Genomic DNA, 18,803 nt, shown 5'->3' with positions numbered 1-18,803 from the left:
GAAATCCGTGGACTCGTCATATCTTGTAAAATAAATATTTATATACATATTTATAACTTTTAAAAAATAAAGGGCCTTCCATAGCTGAGAGTGTCTTAATAGAAAAAAGAGAATACATTACTTACCATAAGACACCCATACGCATATAGCAGACAGTCAAACCAGTACTGAAACATATCAGCAGAGGTAATGGTACAGAAGTATAATGTCGATGTGTAAAGGGAGGCAGCAGATGAATCCCTGCGACCGATTTTACAGAGAGCCTTATGAACCATGAACACATGGAGGCCCATTTATCAAGCTCTGAATGGAGCTTGAGGGCCCGTGTTTCTGGCGAGTCTTCAGACTCGCAAGTTATGGAGCAGCGGTCTAAAGACCGCTGCTCCATAATCTGTCCGCCTGCTCTGATGAGGCAGACAGAGATAGCCACAATTCAACCCGAGGCAGCCAATTGGTCGCGAGTCTGCAGGGGGTGGAGTTGCACCAGCAGCTCACAAGAGCTGCTGGTGCAATGCTGAATATGGAGAGCGTATTGCTATCCGCATTCAGCGATGTCTGTCGGACCTGATCCGCACTGTCGGATCAGGTCCGACAGACCTTTGATAAATAGGCCTCATGGTGTCATCAGACAATACTCCCTTCACATCCCTCAGACAATCAATGAACTTAGAGAGGAATTGGGCTTCAGTATGCTTAGAAGCGCCTTTCACTGAAGAAATCAAGCACGTTATGCTTCACCACCTCCTAAGGAGGCAACGTTTTTAAACTGAGGTATGAGTGAGGTGGGCAGGGTATTTATAGGCTTTTGAGGTTTGTGAACCTTTGCCTCCTCCTGGTAGGAATGTATATCGATTCGGTAACTAGCTTGTGGACCCTCGCCACCTATATGAAAAAAATAACATGCTCTATCTGAATCATGCAAGTTTAATTTTGACTTTCCTATCCCGTTAATTTTTTTAAAAATGTTAAGACTTGGTTGATATGTTCTTCTATAGCAACGCAACTTAAAATAATATTGTAACTACAAGGTGTTTACTTTACCTTTAAACCCAGCACCTATACATCCAAGATGGAGGCTTCTACAAAATGACAAGTGCAGCCCTACTGGAGAGCTCTGAGCAGACATCATTTCTTGTAGAATTATCCTGAGATGAAGCTGCAGATTTCCTTCTACCTTGTCCATTCACCAAAGTTATTGGTTTACACATAATTATTTAACCATATATTATAATGCTATTTACCGGGCTTATTCTTTTCACAGTCATGATCATTTTATTAAAATTGTATGCGCTCCATCGTAAAATGTAAACTCCATCCTCCTGCTCATCCCGCTTGAGTTTCCATACCACGTACTGCTCCCTAATTGAAAAGAAGAAGAAAAAAATAACAGTAATAAGAAATGTAGACGACTATACAGAAGCAACTGTATAAAGGACAGGAAAAGACCCTTTGCACATTATGAACACATTTAAAATCATGGTATATTTGTGAGTAGTGATGTCGTGAATAGTTCGCTGGCGAATAGTTCCCAGCGAACATAGCATGTTCGCGTTCGCCGCGGACGGCAAACATATGCGATGTTCGGTCCGCCCCCTATTCCTCATCATTGAGTAAACTTTGACCCTGTACCTCACAGTCAGAAGACACATTACAGCCAATCAGCAGCAGACCCTCCCTCCCAGACCCTCCCACCTCCTGGACAGCATCCATTTTAGATTCATTCGGAAGCTGCATTCTTAGTGAGAGGAGGGACAGTGTAGCTGCTGCCGATTTAATAGGGAAATCGATAGCTAGGCTAGTGTATTCAGTGTCCACTACAGTCCTGAAGGACTCATCTGATCTCTGCTGTAAGGACAGCACCCCAAAAAGCCCTTTTTAGGGCTAGAACATCAGTCTGCTTTTTTTTTTTTTTTTTTTTCCTGTGTAATCTAATTGCAGTTGCCTGCCTGCCAGCGTGTGTGTCAGGTTCACAGCCTATACTGTGCCCACTTGCCCAGTGCCACCACTCATATCTGGTGTAACAGTAGTGCACATTTAAAAAAAACAACACTTTTTTGACTGTGAAATAATAGCAGACAGCTGCCAGTACCCAAGATGGCCGCCAATAAGGCAGATGGGGAGGATTAGAGAGCTGTTTTGGGGGGGGATCAGGGAGCTTGGGGGCTAAGGGGGGATGCTACACCACAGCATATGTAAATATGCTAAAAAAATAAAAAAAATCTTTTAATTTTAGTACTGGCAGACTTTCTGCCAGTACTTAAGATGGCAGGGACAATTGTGGGGTGGGGGAGGGAAGGGAGCTGTTTGGGAGGGATCAGGGGGTCTGATGTGTCAGGTGGGAGGCTGATCTCTACACTAAAGCTAAAATTAACCCTGCAAGCTCCCTACAAACTACCTAATTAACCCCTTCACTGCTAGCCATAATATACGTTTGATGCGCAGCAGCATTTAGCGGCCTTCTAATTACCAGAAAGCAACGCCAAAGTCATATATGTCTGCTATTTCTGAACAAAGGGGATCCCAGAGAAGCATTTACAACCATTTGTGCCATAATTGCACAAGCTGTTTGTAAATAATTTCAGTGAGAAACCTAAAATTGCGAAAAAATTTAAGTTTTTTTTTAAATTTGATCGCATTTGGCGGTGAAATGGTGGCATGAAATATACAAAAATGGGCCTAGATCAATACTTTGGGTTGTCTACTACACTACACTTAAGCTAAAATTAACTCTACAAGCTCCCTACATGCTCCCTAATTAACCCCTTCACTGCTGGGCATAAAACACGTGTGGTGCACAGTGGCATTTAGCAGCCTTCTAATTACCAAAAAGCAACGCCAAAGCCATATAAGTCTGCTATTTCTGAACAAAGGGGATCCCAGAGAAGCCTTTACAACCATTTATGCCATAATTGCATAAGTTGTTTGTAAATAATTTCTGTGAGAAACCTAAAGTTTGTGAAAAAGTGAACAATTTTTTTTTATTTGATCGCATTTTGCGGTGAAATGGTGGCATTAAATATACCAAAATGGGCCTAGATCAATACTTTGGGTTGTCTACTACACTACACTTAAGCTAAAATTAACTCTACAAGCTGCCTACATGCTCCCTAATTAACCCCTTCACTGCTGGGCATAAAACACGTGTGGTGCGCAGTGGCATTTAGCAGCCTTCTAATTACCAAAAAGCAACGCCAAAGCCATATAAGTCTGCTATTTCTGAACAAAGGGGATCCCAGAGAAGCATTTACAACCATTTATGCCATAATTGCATAAGTTGTTTGTAAATAATTTCTGTGAGAAACCTAAAGTTTGTGAAAAAGCGAACAATTTTTTTTTATTTGATCGCATTTGGCGGTGAAATGGTGGCATTAAATATACCAAAATGGGCCTAGATCAATACTTTGGGTTGCCTACTACACTACACTTAAGCTAAAATTAACTCTACAAGCTGCCTACATGCTCCCTAATTAACCCCTTCACTGCTGGGCATAAAACACGTGTGGTGCGCAGTGGCATTTAGCAGCCTTCTAATTACCAAAAAGCAACGCCAAAGCCATATAAGCCTGCTATAATAGCATGTCTCGCACACAGTGTTGGGGCAAGGGTCCATCTGACCACTTATACCTGGTCTGCAAAGCATGGTCAGGGCAGGTATATCACCTACACTGCGCACTGTGAAGCGGGCGTAACCCTTACACTACCTGATCGATACAACATCACACCTGATGTTTTAACCTCTTAATGACCAACGACGTCCAGGGTACGTCCTCCAAAAAAATGTCCTTAACGATCAAGGACGTACCCTGCACGTCGTTGGTCTTTGAAAGCAGTGGAAGCGATCCTGATCACTTCCAGCTGCTTTCATGTTATTGCAGTGATGCCTCGATATAGAGGCACCCTGCAATAACTTTTTTAAGCAGTCCGATGCAGAGAGAGCCACTCTGTGGCCCTCTCTGCATCGGCTATGATCGTTGGTGGGTGGGAGCGTGTCCAGGGAGGCCATCAGTAGAGGAGGGGGGCGGGATCGTGCGTGCGCGCGTGCACGGGAGCGTGCGCGCGTGTGCACGGGAGCGTGCGCGCGTGCACGGGAGCGTGCATGGGAGCGTGCGCGCGCGTGCACGTGTGAAACTGCCCAAAAGTTAGAATTGAAGTGGAAGAGGCACAAGGTGGGACTCAGTGGGAGAGAGGGTGGGAATAAAAAATATTAATGATCTGGGAGAGGGTGGGGGGTTGGGTGTTAAGGGGGGTAAGCTACACTACAGAAAATCTTAAAATAAACTTTTGATTTCAAACTGGGTACTGGCAGACAGCTGCCAGTACCCAATATGGTGCACAATAAGGCAGAGGAGGGGGGTAGAGAGCTGTTTGGGGGGGATCAGGGAGGTTGGGGCTAAGGGGGGGGGGGGTCCTACACAGCAGAATTTTTTTTTTTTTTTTAAACAAAAAAAAAAAAAAAACTTTTATTTTAGTACTGGCAGACTTTCTGCCAGTACTTAAGATGGCGGGGACAATTGTGGGGTGGGGGAGGGAAGACAGCTGTTTGGGAGGGATCAGGGGGTGTGATGTGTCAGGTGGGAGGCTGATCTCTACACTAAAGCTAAAATTAACCCTGCAAGCTCCTTATAAGCTACCTAATTAACCCCTTCACTGCTAGCCATAATACACGTGTGATGCGCAGCAGCATTTAGCGGCCTTCTAATTACCAAAAAGCAACGCCAAAGTCATATATGTCTGCTATTTCTGAACAAAGGGGATCCTAGAGAAGCATTTACAACCATGTGTGCCATAATTGCACAAGCTGTTAGTAAATAATTTCAGTGAGAAACATAAAATTGTGAAAAATGTAGCGTTTTTTTTCAATTTGATCGCATTTGGCAGTGAAATGGTGGCATGAAATATACCAAAATGTGCCTAGATCAATACTTGGGGTTGTCTACTGCACTACACTAAAGCTAAAATTAACCCTACAAGCTCCCTACATGCTCCCTAACTAACCCCTTCACTGCTGGGCATAATACACGTGTGGTGCACAGTGGCATTTAGCGGCCTTCTAATTACCAAAAAGCAACGCCAAAGCCATATATGTCTGCTATTTCTGAACAAAGGGGATCCCAGAGAAGCATTTACAACCATTTATGCCATAATTGCACAAGTTGTTTGTAAATAATTTCAGTGAGAAACCTAAAGTTTGTGAAAAAATTTGTGAAAAAGTGAACGATTTTTTTTATTTGATGGCATTTGGCGGTGAAATGGTGGCATGAAATATACCAAAATGGGCCTAGATCAATACTTTGGGATGTCTTCTAAAAAAAATATATACATGTCAGGGGATATTCAGGGATTCCTGAAAGATATCAGTGTCCCAATGTAACTAGCGCTAATTTTGAAAAAAAGTGGTTTGGAAATAGCAAAGTGCTACATGTATTTATTGCCCTATAACTTGCAAAAAAAGCAAAGAACATGTAAAAATTGGGTATTTCTAAACTCTGGACAAAATTTAGAAACTATTTAGCATGGGAGTTTTTTGGTGGTTGTAGATGTGTAACAGATTTTGGGGATCAATGTTAGAAAAAGTGTGTTTTTTCCCTTTTTTTTCCTCATATTTTATAATTTTTTTATAGTAAATTATAAGATATGATGACAATAACATAATTTATGCTTACCTGATAAATTCCTTTCTTCTGTTGTGTGATCAGTCCACGGGTCATCATTACTTCTGGGATATAACTCCTCCCCAACAGGAAATGCAAGAGGATTCACCCAGCAGAGCTGCATATAGCTCCTCCCCTCTACGTCAGTCCCAGTCATTCGACCAAGAATCAACGAGAAAGGAGTAACCAAGGGTGAAGTGGTGACTGGAGTATAATTTAAAAAATATTTACCTGCCTTAAAACAGGGCGGGCCGTGGACTGATCACACAACAGAAGAAAGGAATTTATCAGGTAAGCATAAATTATGTTTTCTTCTGTTATGTGTGATCAGTCCACGGGTCATCATTACTTCTGGGATACCAATACCAAAGCAAAAGTACACGGATGACGGGAGGGATAGGCAGGCTCATTATACAGAAGGAACCACTGCCTGAAGAACCTTTCTCCCAAAAATAGCCTCCGAAGAAGCAAAAGTGTCAAATTTGTAAAATTTGGAAAAAGTATGAAGCGAAGACCAAGTTGCAGCCTTGCAAATCTGTTCAACAGAGGCCTCATTCTTAAAGGCCCAAGTGGAAGCCACAGCTCTAGTGGAGTGGGCTGTAATTCTTTCAGGAGGCTGCTGTCCAGCAGTCTCATAGGCTAAACGTATTATGCTACGAAGCCAAAAAGATAGAGAGGTAGCCGAAGCTTTTTGACCTCTCCTCTGTCCAGAATAAACGACAAACAGGGAAGAAGTTTGGCGAAAATCTTTAGTTGCCTGCAAGTAGAACTTGAGGGCACGAACTACATCCAGATTGTGTAGAAGACGTTCCTTCTTTGAAGAAGGATTTGGACACAGGGATGGAACAACAATCTCTTGATTGATGTTCCTGTTAGTAACTACCTTAGGTAAGAACCCAGGTTTAGTACGCAGAACTACCTTGTCTGAGTGAAAAATCAGATAAGGAGAATCACAATGTAAGGCTGATAACTCAGAAACTCTTCGAGCCGAGGAAATAGCCATTAAAAACAGAACTTTCCAAGATAACAATTTTATATCAATGGAATGAAGGGGTTCAAACGGAACACCCTGTAAAACGTTAAGAACTAAGTTTAAACTCCATGGCGGAGCAACAGCCTTAAACACAGGCTTGATCCTAGCTAGAGCCTGACAAAAGGCCTGGACGTCTGGATCTTCTGACAGACGCCTGTGTAACAAGATGGACAGAGCTGAAATCTGTCCCTTTAATGAGCTAGCTGATAAACCCTTTTCTAAGCCTTCTTGTAGAAAAGACAATATCCTAGCGATCCTAACCTTACTCCAGGAGTAACCTTTGGATTCGCACCAGTATAGGTATTTCCGCCATATTTTATGGTAAATCCTTCTGGTAACAGGCTTCCTAGCCTGAATCAGGGTATCAATAACCGACTCAGAAAAACCACGTTTTGATAAAATCAAGCGTTCAATTTCCAAGCAGTCAGCTTCAGAGAAGTTAGATTTTGATGTTTGAATGGACCCTGTATCAGAAGGTCCTGTCTTAGAGGTAGAGACCAAGGCGGACAGGATGACATGTCCACTAGATCTGCATACCAAGTCCTGCGTGGCCATGCAGGTGCTATTAGAATTACTGATGCTCTCTCCTGTTTGATTTTGGCAATCAATCGAGGAAGCAGCGGGAAGGGTGGAAACACATAAGCCATCCCGAAGTTCCAAGGTGCTGTCAAAGCATCTATCAGAACTGCTTCCGGATCCCTGGATCTGGACCCGTAGCGAGGAAGTTTGGCGTTCTGGCGAGACGCCATGAGATCTATCTCTGGTTTGCCCCAACGTCGAAGTATTTGGGCAAAGACCTCCGGATGAAGTTCCCACTCCCCCGGATGAAGAGTCTGGCGACTCAAGAAATCCGCCTCCCAGTTCTCCACTCCCGGGATGTGGATTGCTGACAGGTGGCAAGAGTGAGACTCTGCCCAGCGAATTATCTTTGATACTTCCATCATTGCTAGGGAGCTTCTTGTCCCTCCCTGATGGTTGATGTAAGCTACCGTCGTGATGTTGTCCGACTGAAACCTGATGAACCCCCGAGTTGTTAACTGGGGCCAAGCCAGAAGGGCATTGAGAACCGCTCTCAATTCCAGAATGTTTATTGGCAGGAGACTCTCCTCCTGATTCCATAGTCCCTGAGCCTTCAGAGAATTCCAGACAGCGCCCCAACCTAGTAGGCTGGCGTCTGTTGTTACAATTGTCCAGTCTGGCCTGCTGAATGGCATCCCCCTGGACAGGTGTGGCCGATAAAGCCACCATAGAAGAGAATTTCTGGTCTCTTGATTTAGATTCAGAGTAGGGGACAAATCTGAGTAATCCCCATTCCACTGACTTAGCATGCATAATTGCAGCGGTCTGAGATGTAGGCGTGCAAAAGGTACTATGTCCATTGCCGCTACCATTAAGCCGATCACCTCCATGCATTGAGCTACTGACGGGTGTTGAATGGAATGAAGGACACGGCATGCGTTTTGAAGCTTTGTTAACCTGTCTTCTGTCAGGTAAATCTTCATTTCTACAGAATCTATAAGAGTCCCCAAGAATGGAACTCTTGTGAGAGGAAAGAGAGAACTCTTCTTTTCGTTCACTTTCCATCCATGCGACCTTAGAAATGCCAGAACTAACTCTGTATGAGACTTGGCAGTTTGAAAGCTTGAAGCTTGTATTAGAATGTCGTCTAGGTACGGAGCTACCGAAATCCCTCGCGGTCTTAGTACCGCCAGAAGGGCACCCAGAACCTTTGTGAAGATTCTTGGAGCCGTAGCCAATCCGAATGGAAGAGCTACAAACTGGTAGTGCCTGTCTAAGAAGGCAAACCTTAGATACCGGTGATGATCTTTGTGGATCGGAATGTGAAGGTAAGCATCCTTTAAATCCACAGTGGTCATGTACTGACCCTCTTGGATCATGGGTAAAATTGTCCGAATAGTTTCCATTTTGAACGATGGAACTCTTAGGAATTTGTTTAGAATCTTTAAATCTAAGATTGGCCTGAAAGTTCCCTCTTTTTTGGGAACCACAAACAGGTTTGAGTAGAACCCTTGTCCTTGTTCCGACCGCGGAACCGGATGGATCACTCCCATTAATAACAGATCTTGTACGCAGCGTAGAAACGCTTCTTTCTTTATCTGGTTTGTTGACAACCTTGACAGATGAAATCTCCCTCTTGGGGGAGATAATTTGAAGTCTAGAAGGTATCCCTGAGATATGATCTCTAGTGCCCAGGGATCCTGAACATCTCTTGCCCAGGCCTGGGCGAAGAGAGAGAGTCTGCCCCCCACTAGATCCGGTCCCGGATCGGGGGCTCTCGATTCATGCTGTCTTTGGGGCAGCAGCAGGTTTCCTGGCCTGCTTGCTCTTGTTCCAGGCCTGGTTAGGCTTCCAGCCTTGCCTGTAACGAGCAACAGCTCCTTCCTGTTTTGGTGCAGTGGAGGTTGATGCTGTTCCTGTTTTGAAATTCCGAAAGGGACGAAAATTAGACTGTCTAGCCTTAGCTTTGGCTTTGTCTTGGGGTAGGGCGTGGCCCTTACCTCCTGTAATGTCAGCGATAATTTCTTTCAAACCGGGCCCAAATAAAGACTGCCCCTTGAAAGGTATATTAAGTAATTTGGACTTAGAAGTAACATCTGCTGACCAGGATTTTAGCCACAGCGCCCTACGTGCCTGTATGGCGAATCCTGAGTTCTTAGCCGTAAGTTTGGTTAAATGTACTACGGCCTCCGAAATGAAAGAATTAGCTAGTTTAAGGACTCTAAGCCTGTCCGTAATGTCGTCTAGCGTAGATGAACTAAGGTTCTCTTCCAGCGACTCAATCCAAAATGCTGCCGCAGCCGTAATCGGCGCGATACATGCAAGGGGTTGCAATATAAAACCTTGTTGAACAAACATTTTCTTAAGGTAACCCTCTAATTTTTTATCCATTGGATCTGAGAAAGCACAGCTATCCTCCACCGGGATAGTGGTACGCTTAGCTAAAGTAGAAACTGCTCCCTCCACCTTGGGGACCGTTTGCCATAAGTCCCGAGTGGTGGCGTCTATTGGAAACATCTTTCTAAATATTGGAGGGGGTGAGAACGGCACACCGGGTCTATCCCACTCCTTAGTAACAATTTCAGTTAGTCTCTTAGGTATAGGAAAAACTTCAGTACTCGCCGGTACCGCAAAGTATTTATCCAACCTGCACAGTTTCTCTGGTATTGCAACGGTGTTACAATCGTTGAGAGCTGCTAAGACCTCCCCTAGTAATACACGGAGGTTCTCCAATTTAAATTTAAAATTTGAAATATCTGAGTCCAATCTGTTTGGATCAGAACCGTCACCCACAGAATGAAGCTCTCCGTCCTCATGCTCTGCGAGCTGTGACGCAGTATCAGACATGGCCCTAGCATTGTCAGCGCACTCTGTTCTCACCCCAGAGTGATCACGCTTGCCTCTTAGTTCTGGTAATTTAGACAAAACTTCAGTCATAACAGTAGCCATATCTTGTAATGTTATCTGTAATGGCCGCCCAGATGTACTAGGCGCCATAATATCACGCACCTCCCGGGCGGGAGATGCAGGTACTGCCGCGTGAGGCGAGTTAGTCGGCATAACTCTCCCCTCGCTGTTTGGTGAAATTTGTTCACATTGTACAGATTGACTTTTATTTAAAGTAGCATCAATACAGTTAGTACATAAATTTCTATTGGGCTCCACCTTGGCATTGGAACAAATGACACAGATATCTTCCTCTGAGTCAGACATGTTTAACACACTAGCAAAAAACTTACAACTTGGTTATAATCTTTTTTAGCAAAACGTACTGTGCCTCAAAGAGGTACTAAACGATTAAATGACAGTTGAAATAATGAACTGAAAAAACAGTTATAGCATCAAACTTTAAAACAACACAACTTTTAGCAAAGGTTTGTTCCCATTAGTAAAATAACAATAATTAAATTTGACATAAAAAATACAAAGCAACGTTTTTATTCACAGTCACTATAAGAATTCTCACAGCTCTGCTGAGAGAATTTACCTCCCTTAAAAGAAGTTTGAAGACCCCTGAGATCTGTCAGAGATGAACCGGATCATGCAGGAAATATAAAAGTAACTGACTGGAATTTTTTGATGCGTAGCAAAGAGCGCCAAAAACGGCCCCTCCCTCTCCCACACAGCAGTGAAGAGAAACGAAACTGTCACAAATAAAAGCAAAAAAGGCTGCCAAGTGGAAAATAATGCCCAAATATTTATTCACACAGTACCTCAGCAATGTAAACGATTCTACATTCCAGCAAAAACGTTTAACATGATAATTAGTTATTAAAAGGATTAGTGACCTTTAACAGAGTAGTTCCGGTGAAATACCATCCCCAGAATACTGAAGTGTATACATACATGTCATTTTAACGGTATGGCAGGATTTTCTCATCAATTCCATTCAGAAAATAAAAACTGCTACATACCTCAATGCAGATTCATCTGCCCGCTGTCCCCTGATCTGAAGCCTTTACCTCCCTCAGATGGCCGAGAACAGCAATATGATCTTAACAACTCCGGTTAAAATCATAGTAAAAAACTCTGGCAGATTCTTCCTCAAACTCTGCCAGAGAAGTAATAACACGCTCCGGTGCTATTGTAAAATAACAAACTTTTGATTGAAGTCATAAAAACTAAGTATAATCACCATAGTCCTCTCACACATCCTATCTAGTCGTTGGGTGCAAGAGAATGACTGGGACTGACGTAGAGGGGAGGAGCTATATGCAGCTCTGCTGGGTGAATCCTCTTGCATTTCCTGTTGGGGAGGAGTTATATCCCAGAAGTAATGATGACCCGTGGACTGATCACACATAACAGAAGAAAATGGTATCTTTAGAAAGTCCATTTAATGGCGAGAAAAACGATATATAATATGTGTGGGTACAGTAAATAAGTAAGAGGAAAATTACAGCTAAACACAAACACAGCAAAAATGTAAAAATAGCCTTGGTCCCAAACGGACAGAAAATGGAAAAGTGCTGTGGTCATTAAGGGGTTAAAGCACGTTATTCCAAACAATTTAGGAATGTTAGGTGATTTATGCCCTTTATGGATTAAAACCAGACTCTGCATCAACTATGTAATTTTCCATGGGAGTTTTGCCATGGATCCCCCTCCGGCATGCCACAGTCCAGGTGTTAGTCCCCTTGAAACAACTTTTCCATCACTATTGTGGCCAGAAAGAGTCCCTGTGGGTTTTAAAATTCGCCTGCCTATTGAAGTCTATGGCGGTTTGCCCCGTTCGCCTGTTCGCGAACTTTTGCGGAACTTCGCGTTCGCCGTTCGCGAACCCAAATTTTTAGGTTCACGACATCACTATTTGTGAGTAAGCTCCTGGAGGAAAATTAATAACCATTTTCTTAGTAGGTAAAGTTAAATTAATGCTATAAAAGAAGGCTGTAAACACCTTGAGACTTATATATCAAATATTTAGTTCTGCATAAGGAAACAATGTTGCAATATACATGTTTTCATTATTTTGCTCACATTGAATGTAATTTAGCTCTGAAAATTGAGCAATTTTTAATTCTAAGTACTTGAACTGCACTTTTCTGGCTTCCCAAGGCTAAATCTGCTACATATTTTTCCCTAATTGGTTTTATCAGATAACAACAGCAAACCAAGGTACTTTGAACTAACGTTATGACAATGGTTAGCCTTGTTGTCTGCAGACTAAAGCCCAGATTGGCTCCTCCAAATAAGGAGCGCAGTGCAGTTAGGATGGCATGGAACGTCCTAAAAGCGGTAGTCCTAAAATACGTTATTTTATAGCAGAACAACAGCAATTACAAGGTGTTTACTGTCCCTTTAATTTGATTAAACAATGTTTAATGTTAAGGGACAGTTAACATCTTGTAATTAGAAGATATTCCTGTTGTCTTGCTACAGAATAACATATCAGACAAGTTTAAAATATTTTAAAATCTGCAATTGTTTTTCAATACCCAAACTCCACCTTCCATTTGCCTTATTTAGAACAGCCAATCCAGCCTATTTTAGTATAAATAGCAAAATTTAAAGGGACAGTCTACTCCAGAATTGTTATCGTTTAAAAAGATAGATAATCCCTTTATACCCATTCCCCAGTTTTGCATAACAAACACAGTTATAATAATATACTTTTTACCTCTGTGATTACCTTTTACCGAATCCTTTGCAGACTGCCTCCTTATTTCAGTTATTTTGACAAACTTGCATTTTAGCCAATTAGTGTGGACTCATAAATAATTCCACAGGAGTGAGCACAATGTTATATATATATGGCACACATGAAGTAGCGCTGTCTAGCAAGGAAAATCTGTCAAAATGCATTGAGATAAGAGGCGGCCTTCAAGGGATTAGAAATTAGCATATGAGCCTACCTAGGTTTAGCTTTTAACAAATAATACAGAGGACCAACCAAATTTGATGATAAAAGTAAATTGGAAAGTTGTTCAAAAATTGCATGCCCTGTCTGAATCATGAAAGTTTAATTTTGACTAGACTGTCCCTTTAACTGTAAATTTTACTATTCTGGAGCTATATAGTCCCAGAATCTAGAATGTCCCTGAACATTTTAAGAGAAGTTCAAGACCTATCAAAAATATTTTTAAAATTAGGTTACTCACAATACTGCCAGTTCACTCCTGCACTGCATCACAAGCGGTAGGCACTTTTACAGTTGCCCCTTGTCTGATGAAACGGCCCTTGGGAGGCTGAGAAACACGTTGCCTGTGTTTTATTCGATTTTAATAACTTTTTTTTTTTTTTATCATCACACCTTGTTGTGTACTGCTCTTTAAGATATACATCCACCCCTCTTGTTTATATAATAGTTTGTGCTGTGGAGGGTTCCTGATTGCTGGGAGATCAGTCTGCTGGACAACTGTGAGGTTCCAGTCAGCCTCTATAGCACCTACAGGTACTTATTATTTGTATCATCTGAATCTTATTACATCTTTTTTTACTGCACTAGGCCATTGTGGTGCCCTTGTTTATTTATTTATTGCAATATCTTCTATCAAGGTTTGACCGTGACCTTATACAAAGAGCTGCCTTTGCGTGAGAACTATAGAAGAACCTTTTTTTTCCGACTAGTTTACCATACTATAATTTGTTGTGATTTTAGAGATCTTTTTTTGGATGTTTATAATAGCACTAATTGTGATTTATTTTTTGGCCACCCCTTATATATACATTTTGTTTTACTATATTGCATTGAAATGCACCCCTGCACATTTCATTTTTGACCTTTCTATCCCTTTAAGGGCATGATGCAAAAGCAGCAGTTATGGAGAGAAATTTGTGACATATGCGGGAGAATTCTGCACTTACTGCATAGGTCCATGAATTCCGCTGGCGATGCTCATCACCAAACGAGGAGGAGCCACCTCGTGGCACAGGTAGTGGTTTGCGTCTGTTGTTAGTCGGAAATATCCGTCCACCAAGGACACAAGGGAAAGAGCTTCGTCATAAGAAGGTAGAACCATTTCCTTGAAAAAGAGGCAGTGTATATAAAAGATCACTATTATAACATTCTTATTGCATGAGAACAGGTTAGATTAGTGCCGTTCATTCTGATTCTGAAGCCAACAGGAAGTACATGTACAACTGGTCCTTGCAGATTAACTGCTCTTTAGTTGCACTGTTTTTCCCCCAAGTACAGAAATATACATTTTACAGGCAAACAAAAATTCCCACTTTAAGAAAAATAATTCTAATATAAGTAAAAAATAAAAAGAATACAACAACAAAAAAAAAGTGTGTATGTGTCTGTTCAGAAAGCTACACACTTTTTTTTTGTTGTTGTATCCTTTTTATTTTTCACTTAAGCCTTTGAGTGCTAAGCACTTTCCCACCTGGGTGCTAAGCTTTTTTAAGGTTTTTTTAATTTTTTGGAATTTTTTTTTCTTTTTTTCAGATCCCCAAGACTTACACTGTTGGAAAGGTTAGGCGTGTCCAACGGTGGGTCTTGGTGGTCTGTAGCTGTTTAGATGCCTGAGATACAGGCTTCTAAGCAGCATGCCCCCGCTCCTATACTTAACATTATTAAGTATAAATAAAGTTGCGCAGTGACGTCATTGCGCGTGACGTCACCGCTCATAATGTGAAGCCCCGGCGATGCCTGTCACTATGCAGGCCCGATCACCGGGGTAGGAGCGGGAGGGAGCTCCCAGATCTCCCTCAAGGTGGGAGAGTGCTAGCGATGCACCAGAGTGGGAAACTCTGCGACGGCTCAGAGCTGTCGTTAGCACTCAAGGGGTTAATTATCAAGTTATTTTTGGAATCTAACACTCTACAATATGGTAAAAGAGCAAAGTCTGAAGTTTATAAGAATAAGCAAAACTATATTTTAAAGAGTCATGATACCCAAAAGGTGAAGCACTTGAAAGAGATGCTGAAGTATAACTGCACACAGATCACTTACTTTAGTGAGTTGAAGAAATTGTGAGGTAAAATATCTTCCCTTTTTACATAACAGTGTTCAGGCGATCAGCTTTTTACAGTTATGCGGCATCACTTTCAATTTATTTAGCATATGAGTATTATGCCCCTTTGAGTATTTTAAATGAATAATAATGATATATATGCTTGTTTGTTAATCAACTTACCAGACACCGGTTATCTTGGCAGTTGATGCTGACCCTGCACTTGCTGATCACAATGTGTGTGATGTCTTGGAAATCACAAAATCTCACCCACTTTGGACAGTTCTTCTCTGCCACCTGCTGAGGTTTGGCTGCTTTTTGACCTTTTGTCCGACTCTTCTTACCAAAGTAATGTCTCTGGCTGTTATTTTCTGTGATTGGCTAAATAAGAAGTAAATAGGTCAATCCTTGAAAAAATTAACCAAGAGCCCAATATCATCAGGGAAATTAGATTATAGAAAATACAAAGCTGCAGGATGGCTTTTACCATAAATTACAAAATTAATAATCATTTTCAACAACTAATGTGAAAGGATTTGCATCATGCGCAGCAAAGTATACATAAAGATTCAAAGTAAAATGGCAAAATGTATTGTACTGAACATTTATAAACAAACAGCTAGATTACGAGTTTTGAGCACTACAGAGAAATAAACAAACACAACAAAAGTTACGTTATTTAATTTTCTATAGCGCTGCCATTATAAGTTTTCAAACATACGCCTTTTTAGTGCGATTTGGTTGCGTTGAGCTCCATACCGCACACAATCAGAGCGCTACTGAGATGTGCTCGTTCACGATTTCCCCATAGACATCAATGGGGAGAGCCGGGGGGAAAAAAAACTAACACCTGCGATCGCAGAAACAAAAGTTCCGTAACGCAGCCTGATTATTGTCTATGGGGAAATAAAAATACAGTTTAAACCTAACACCCTAACATAAACCTTACATCTAAACACCCCTAATCTGCTGCCCCCAACATCACTGATGCCTGCCTACAGTTATTAACCCCTAATCTGCTGCTCCCGATATCGCCGCTACCTAAATAAAATTATTAACCCCAATCTGCCGCTCCCAATATCGCCGCCACTATACTACACTTATTAACCCCTAAACCGCCAGCCCCCCACATCGCTACAAGCTAAATTAAATGATATTAACCCCATAAACCTAACACCCTTAACTTTAACATAATAAAAATAAAGCTAAATTAAATTTACAATTATTAACTAAATAAACATATTAACCCCTAAACCGCCAGCCCCCACATCGCAACAAGCTAAATTAAACTATATTAACCCCTAAACCTAACCCTAAACCTTACCCTAAAACCCCCTAACTTTAACATAATAAAAATAAAGCTAAATTAAATTTACAATTATTAACTAAATAAACCTATTAACCCCTAAACCGCCAGCCCCCTCACATCGCAACAAGCTAAATTAAAATATATTAACCCCTAAACCTAACCCACCCCTAACTTTAACATAATAAAAATAGAGCTAAACTAAAGTTAAAATTATTAACTAAATAATACCAATTTAAAGCTAAATACTAACCTGTGAAATAAAACCTAAGCTAGCTACAATATAACTAATAGTTATATTGTAGCTAGCTTAGGTTTTATTTTTATTTCACAGCTAAGTTTGTATTTATTTTATCTAGGTAGACTAGTTAGTAAATATTTATTAACTATTTACTAACTACCTAGCTAAAACTTGTAATCTAGGTGAATGATATTTATTTCAAAATAAAACATTCATATATGGACACTGATATCTGTTTCACACGTGATATTTGATAAAACCGTATGAGGTAAAACATCTATCGGTATGGTCATTAAAGGGACATAAAACCCAATTTTTTTCTTTCATGTTTTAGATATAATATACAACTTTCGAATTTACTTCTATTATCAAATTAGATGGCAGCACGATTTCCTGTCATGTAGTGTTTCAGGCATGTGCACGCTATCTATCTAGATATCTCTTCAACAAAAAAATAACATGAAAACAAAGCAAATTTGATAATATAAGTAATTTGGAAACTAAAATTGGATTCTTTGTCTGAATCATAAAAGAAAAAATGTGTGGTTTCATGTCCCTATAAGCTGTTTAGCCTACACTGTGAAGTGGTGGATCGAGGGTTGGAGAAATGCAGAGGAACAATTAAAGGGACATTAAACACTAAATAAGTGCTAGATAGAATGATACATTTAAAGAAAAAAAATTAGTCAGAGAATAATGTAGATATATTTTAAGTTTAATTAGTTAAATATTGACAAAATAAGTCTAAACTTTTAGTGTCTACAAAGCAATGTGTGCTGTCATGTTGTAACTAAGGTTACCTTCTCTGCTGTGGCCAATTAAGGACAGTTATAAACAGGTCACTAGAGTGTGCAGCCAATGGCTGTGTGGAATATAACAGTGTTCTGCACTTCCATTTCTTACAGGAACTGAAACACTCACAATTTCAGAATGGAATTGCAGGAAAAGGGGACAAAATAAATAATTAAAGGCACATTAACCACAAATTCTAAACTACAGGATTATAAACGTTCATATATAATAATAATTTTCACTAATTTCCCTGTCTCCCAGAACGAAAGAACCCCAGCTAACCAATCACAAACTAATATTCAGTTATAGCAAAAACTATGTTTGCACATATGCAGACTAGACTAGCCTGCACTCTTGTATTCCCTTAAAGGGATACTTAACACAAATTTTTTCTTTCATGACTAAGATAGAGCATGCAATTTTAAGCAACTTTCTAATTTAACTTGGATACTTACTACAAATAATGATTTTCCTATCATGATTGTTGATGCAGAACTGATAACCCCCCTTTTAATAGCATGTGACACCATAGAAGCATAGGGGGGGAAGTAAACAAAAACTTGCATAAATTGCATTAAAGGGACAGTCAAGTAAAAAAAATAACTAAATAGGGCATGTAATTTTAAACAACTTTCCAATTTACTTGTATTACCAATTTTGCTTTGTTTTCTTGTTATTCTTAGTTGAAAGCTAAACCTAGGAGGTTCATATGCTAATTTCTTAGACCTTGAAGGCCGCCTCTAATCTGCAAGCATTTTGACAGTTTTTTTTACCACTAGAGGGCGTTAGTTAATGTGTTTCACATAGATAACATTGAGCTCAGGCACATGAAGCTCCTAGGAGTCAGCACTGATTGGCTAAAAATGCAAGTCTGTCAAAAGAACTGAAATAAGGGGTCAGTTTGCAGAGGCTTAGATACAAGGTAATCACAGAGGTAAAAAGTATATTATTATAACTGTGTTGGTTATGCAAAACTGGGGAATGTGTAATAAAGGGATTATCTACATTTTTAAGCAACAAAAATTTTGGCGTTTACTGTCCCTTTAAAGTAGATTAATTCAAGCCTCCCTGGGAGAAAGTGAAACAAACAGGTTTTAGATGTATTTTACCACAAAAGGCTGCAAAATAAATAATGAATGTATATTGCAATAATGTGTCACAATAATGAAACATTTTATTAGTTGTCGAAATGTCAAGTTTAGTATCCCTTTAAAGGACAATTAAACTCATCAATTTTTATTCATTCTCTTGCTATCTTTATTTGAAAATCAGTTATGTAAGCTTAGGAGCCGGTCCATTTTTTGTTCAGCACCTGGGTAGCGATTGCTGATTGGTGGCTAAATGTAGTAAAAATCTGAATGAA

General features: G+C 40.5%; 1 protein-coding gene across 1 annotated transcript in view; it reads right to left on the bottom strand.

The window, feature by feature from the left end:
* TYK2 (tyrosine kinase 2) overlaps positions 1-18,803 on the bottom strand; it is a 229,282-nt gene that overhangs the window by 131,188 nt on the left and 79,291 nt on the right. The window contains exons 7-9 of the mRNA XM_053718015.1: positions 15,285-15,482; positions 14,008-14,165; positions 1,242-1,359 (exon numbers count right to left, since the gene is read on the bottom strand). Of these exons, the coding sequence (XP_053573990.1) occupies positions 1,242-1,359; positions 14,008-14,165; positions 15,285-15,482 (474 nt within the window). The remainder of the gene's footprint in view (positions 1-1,241; positions 1,360-14,007; positions 14,166-15,284; positions 15,483-18,803) is intronic.

Source organism: Bombina bombina, chromosome 6 (genome assembly GCF_027579735.1).
Source record: "Bombina bombina isolate aBomBom1 chromosome 6, aBomBom1.pri, whole genome shotgun sequence".
NCBI classification, from domain to species: Eukaryota; Metazoa; Chordata; class Amphibia; order Anura; family Bombinatoridae; genus Bombina; species Bombina bombina.
The sequence above is the reverse complement of the archived record's forward strand: the minus strand, read 5'-3'. Positions and strand labels throughout refer to the sequence as shown.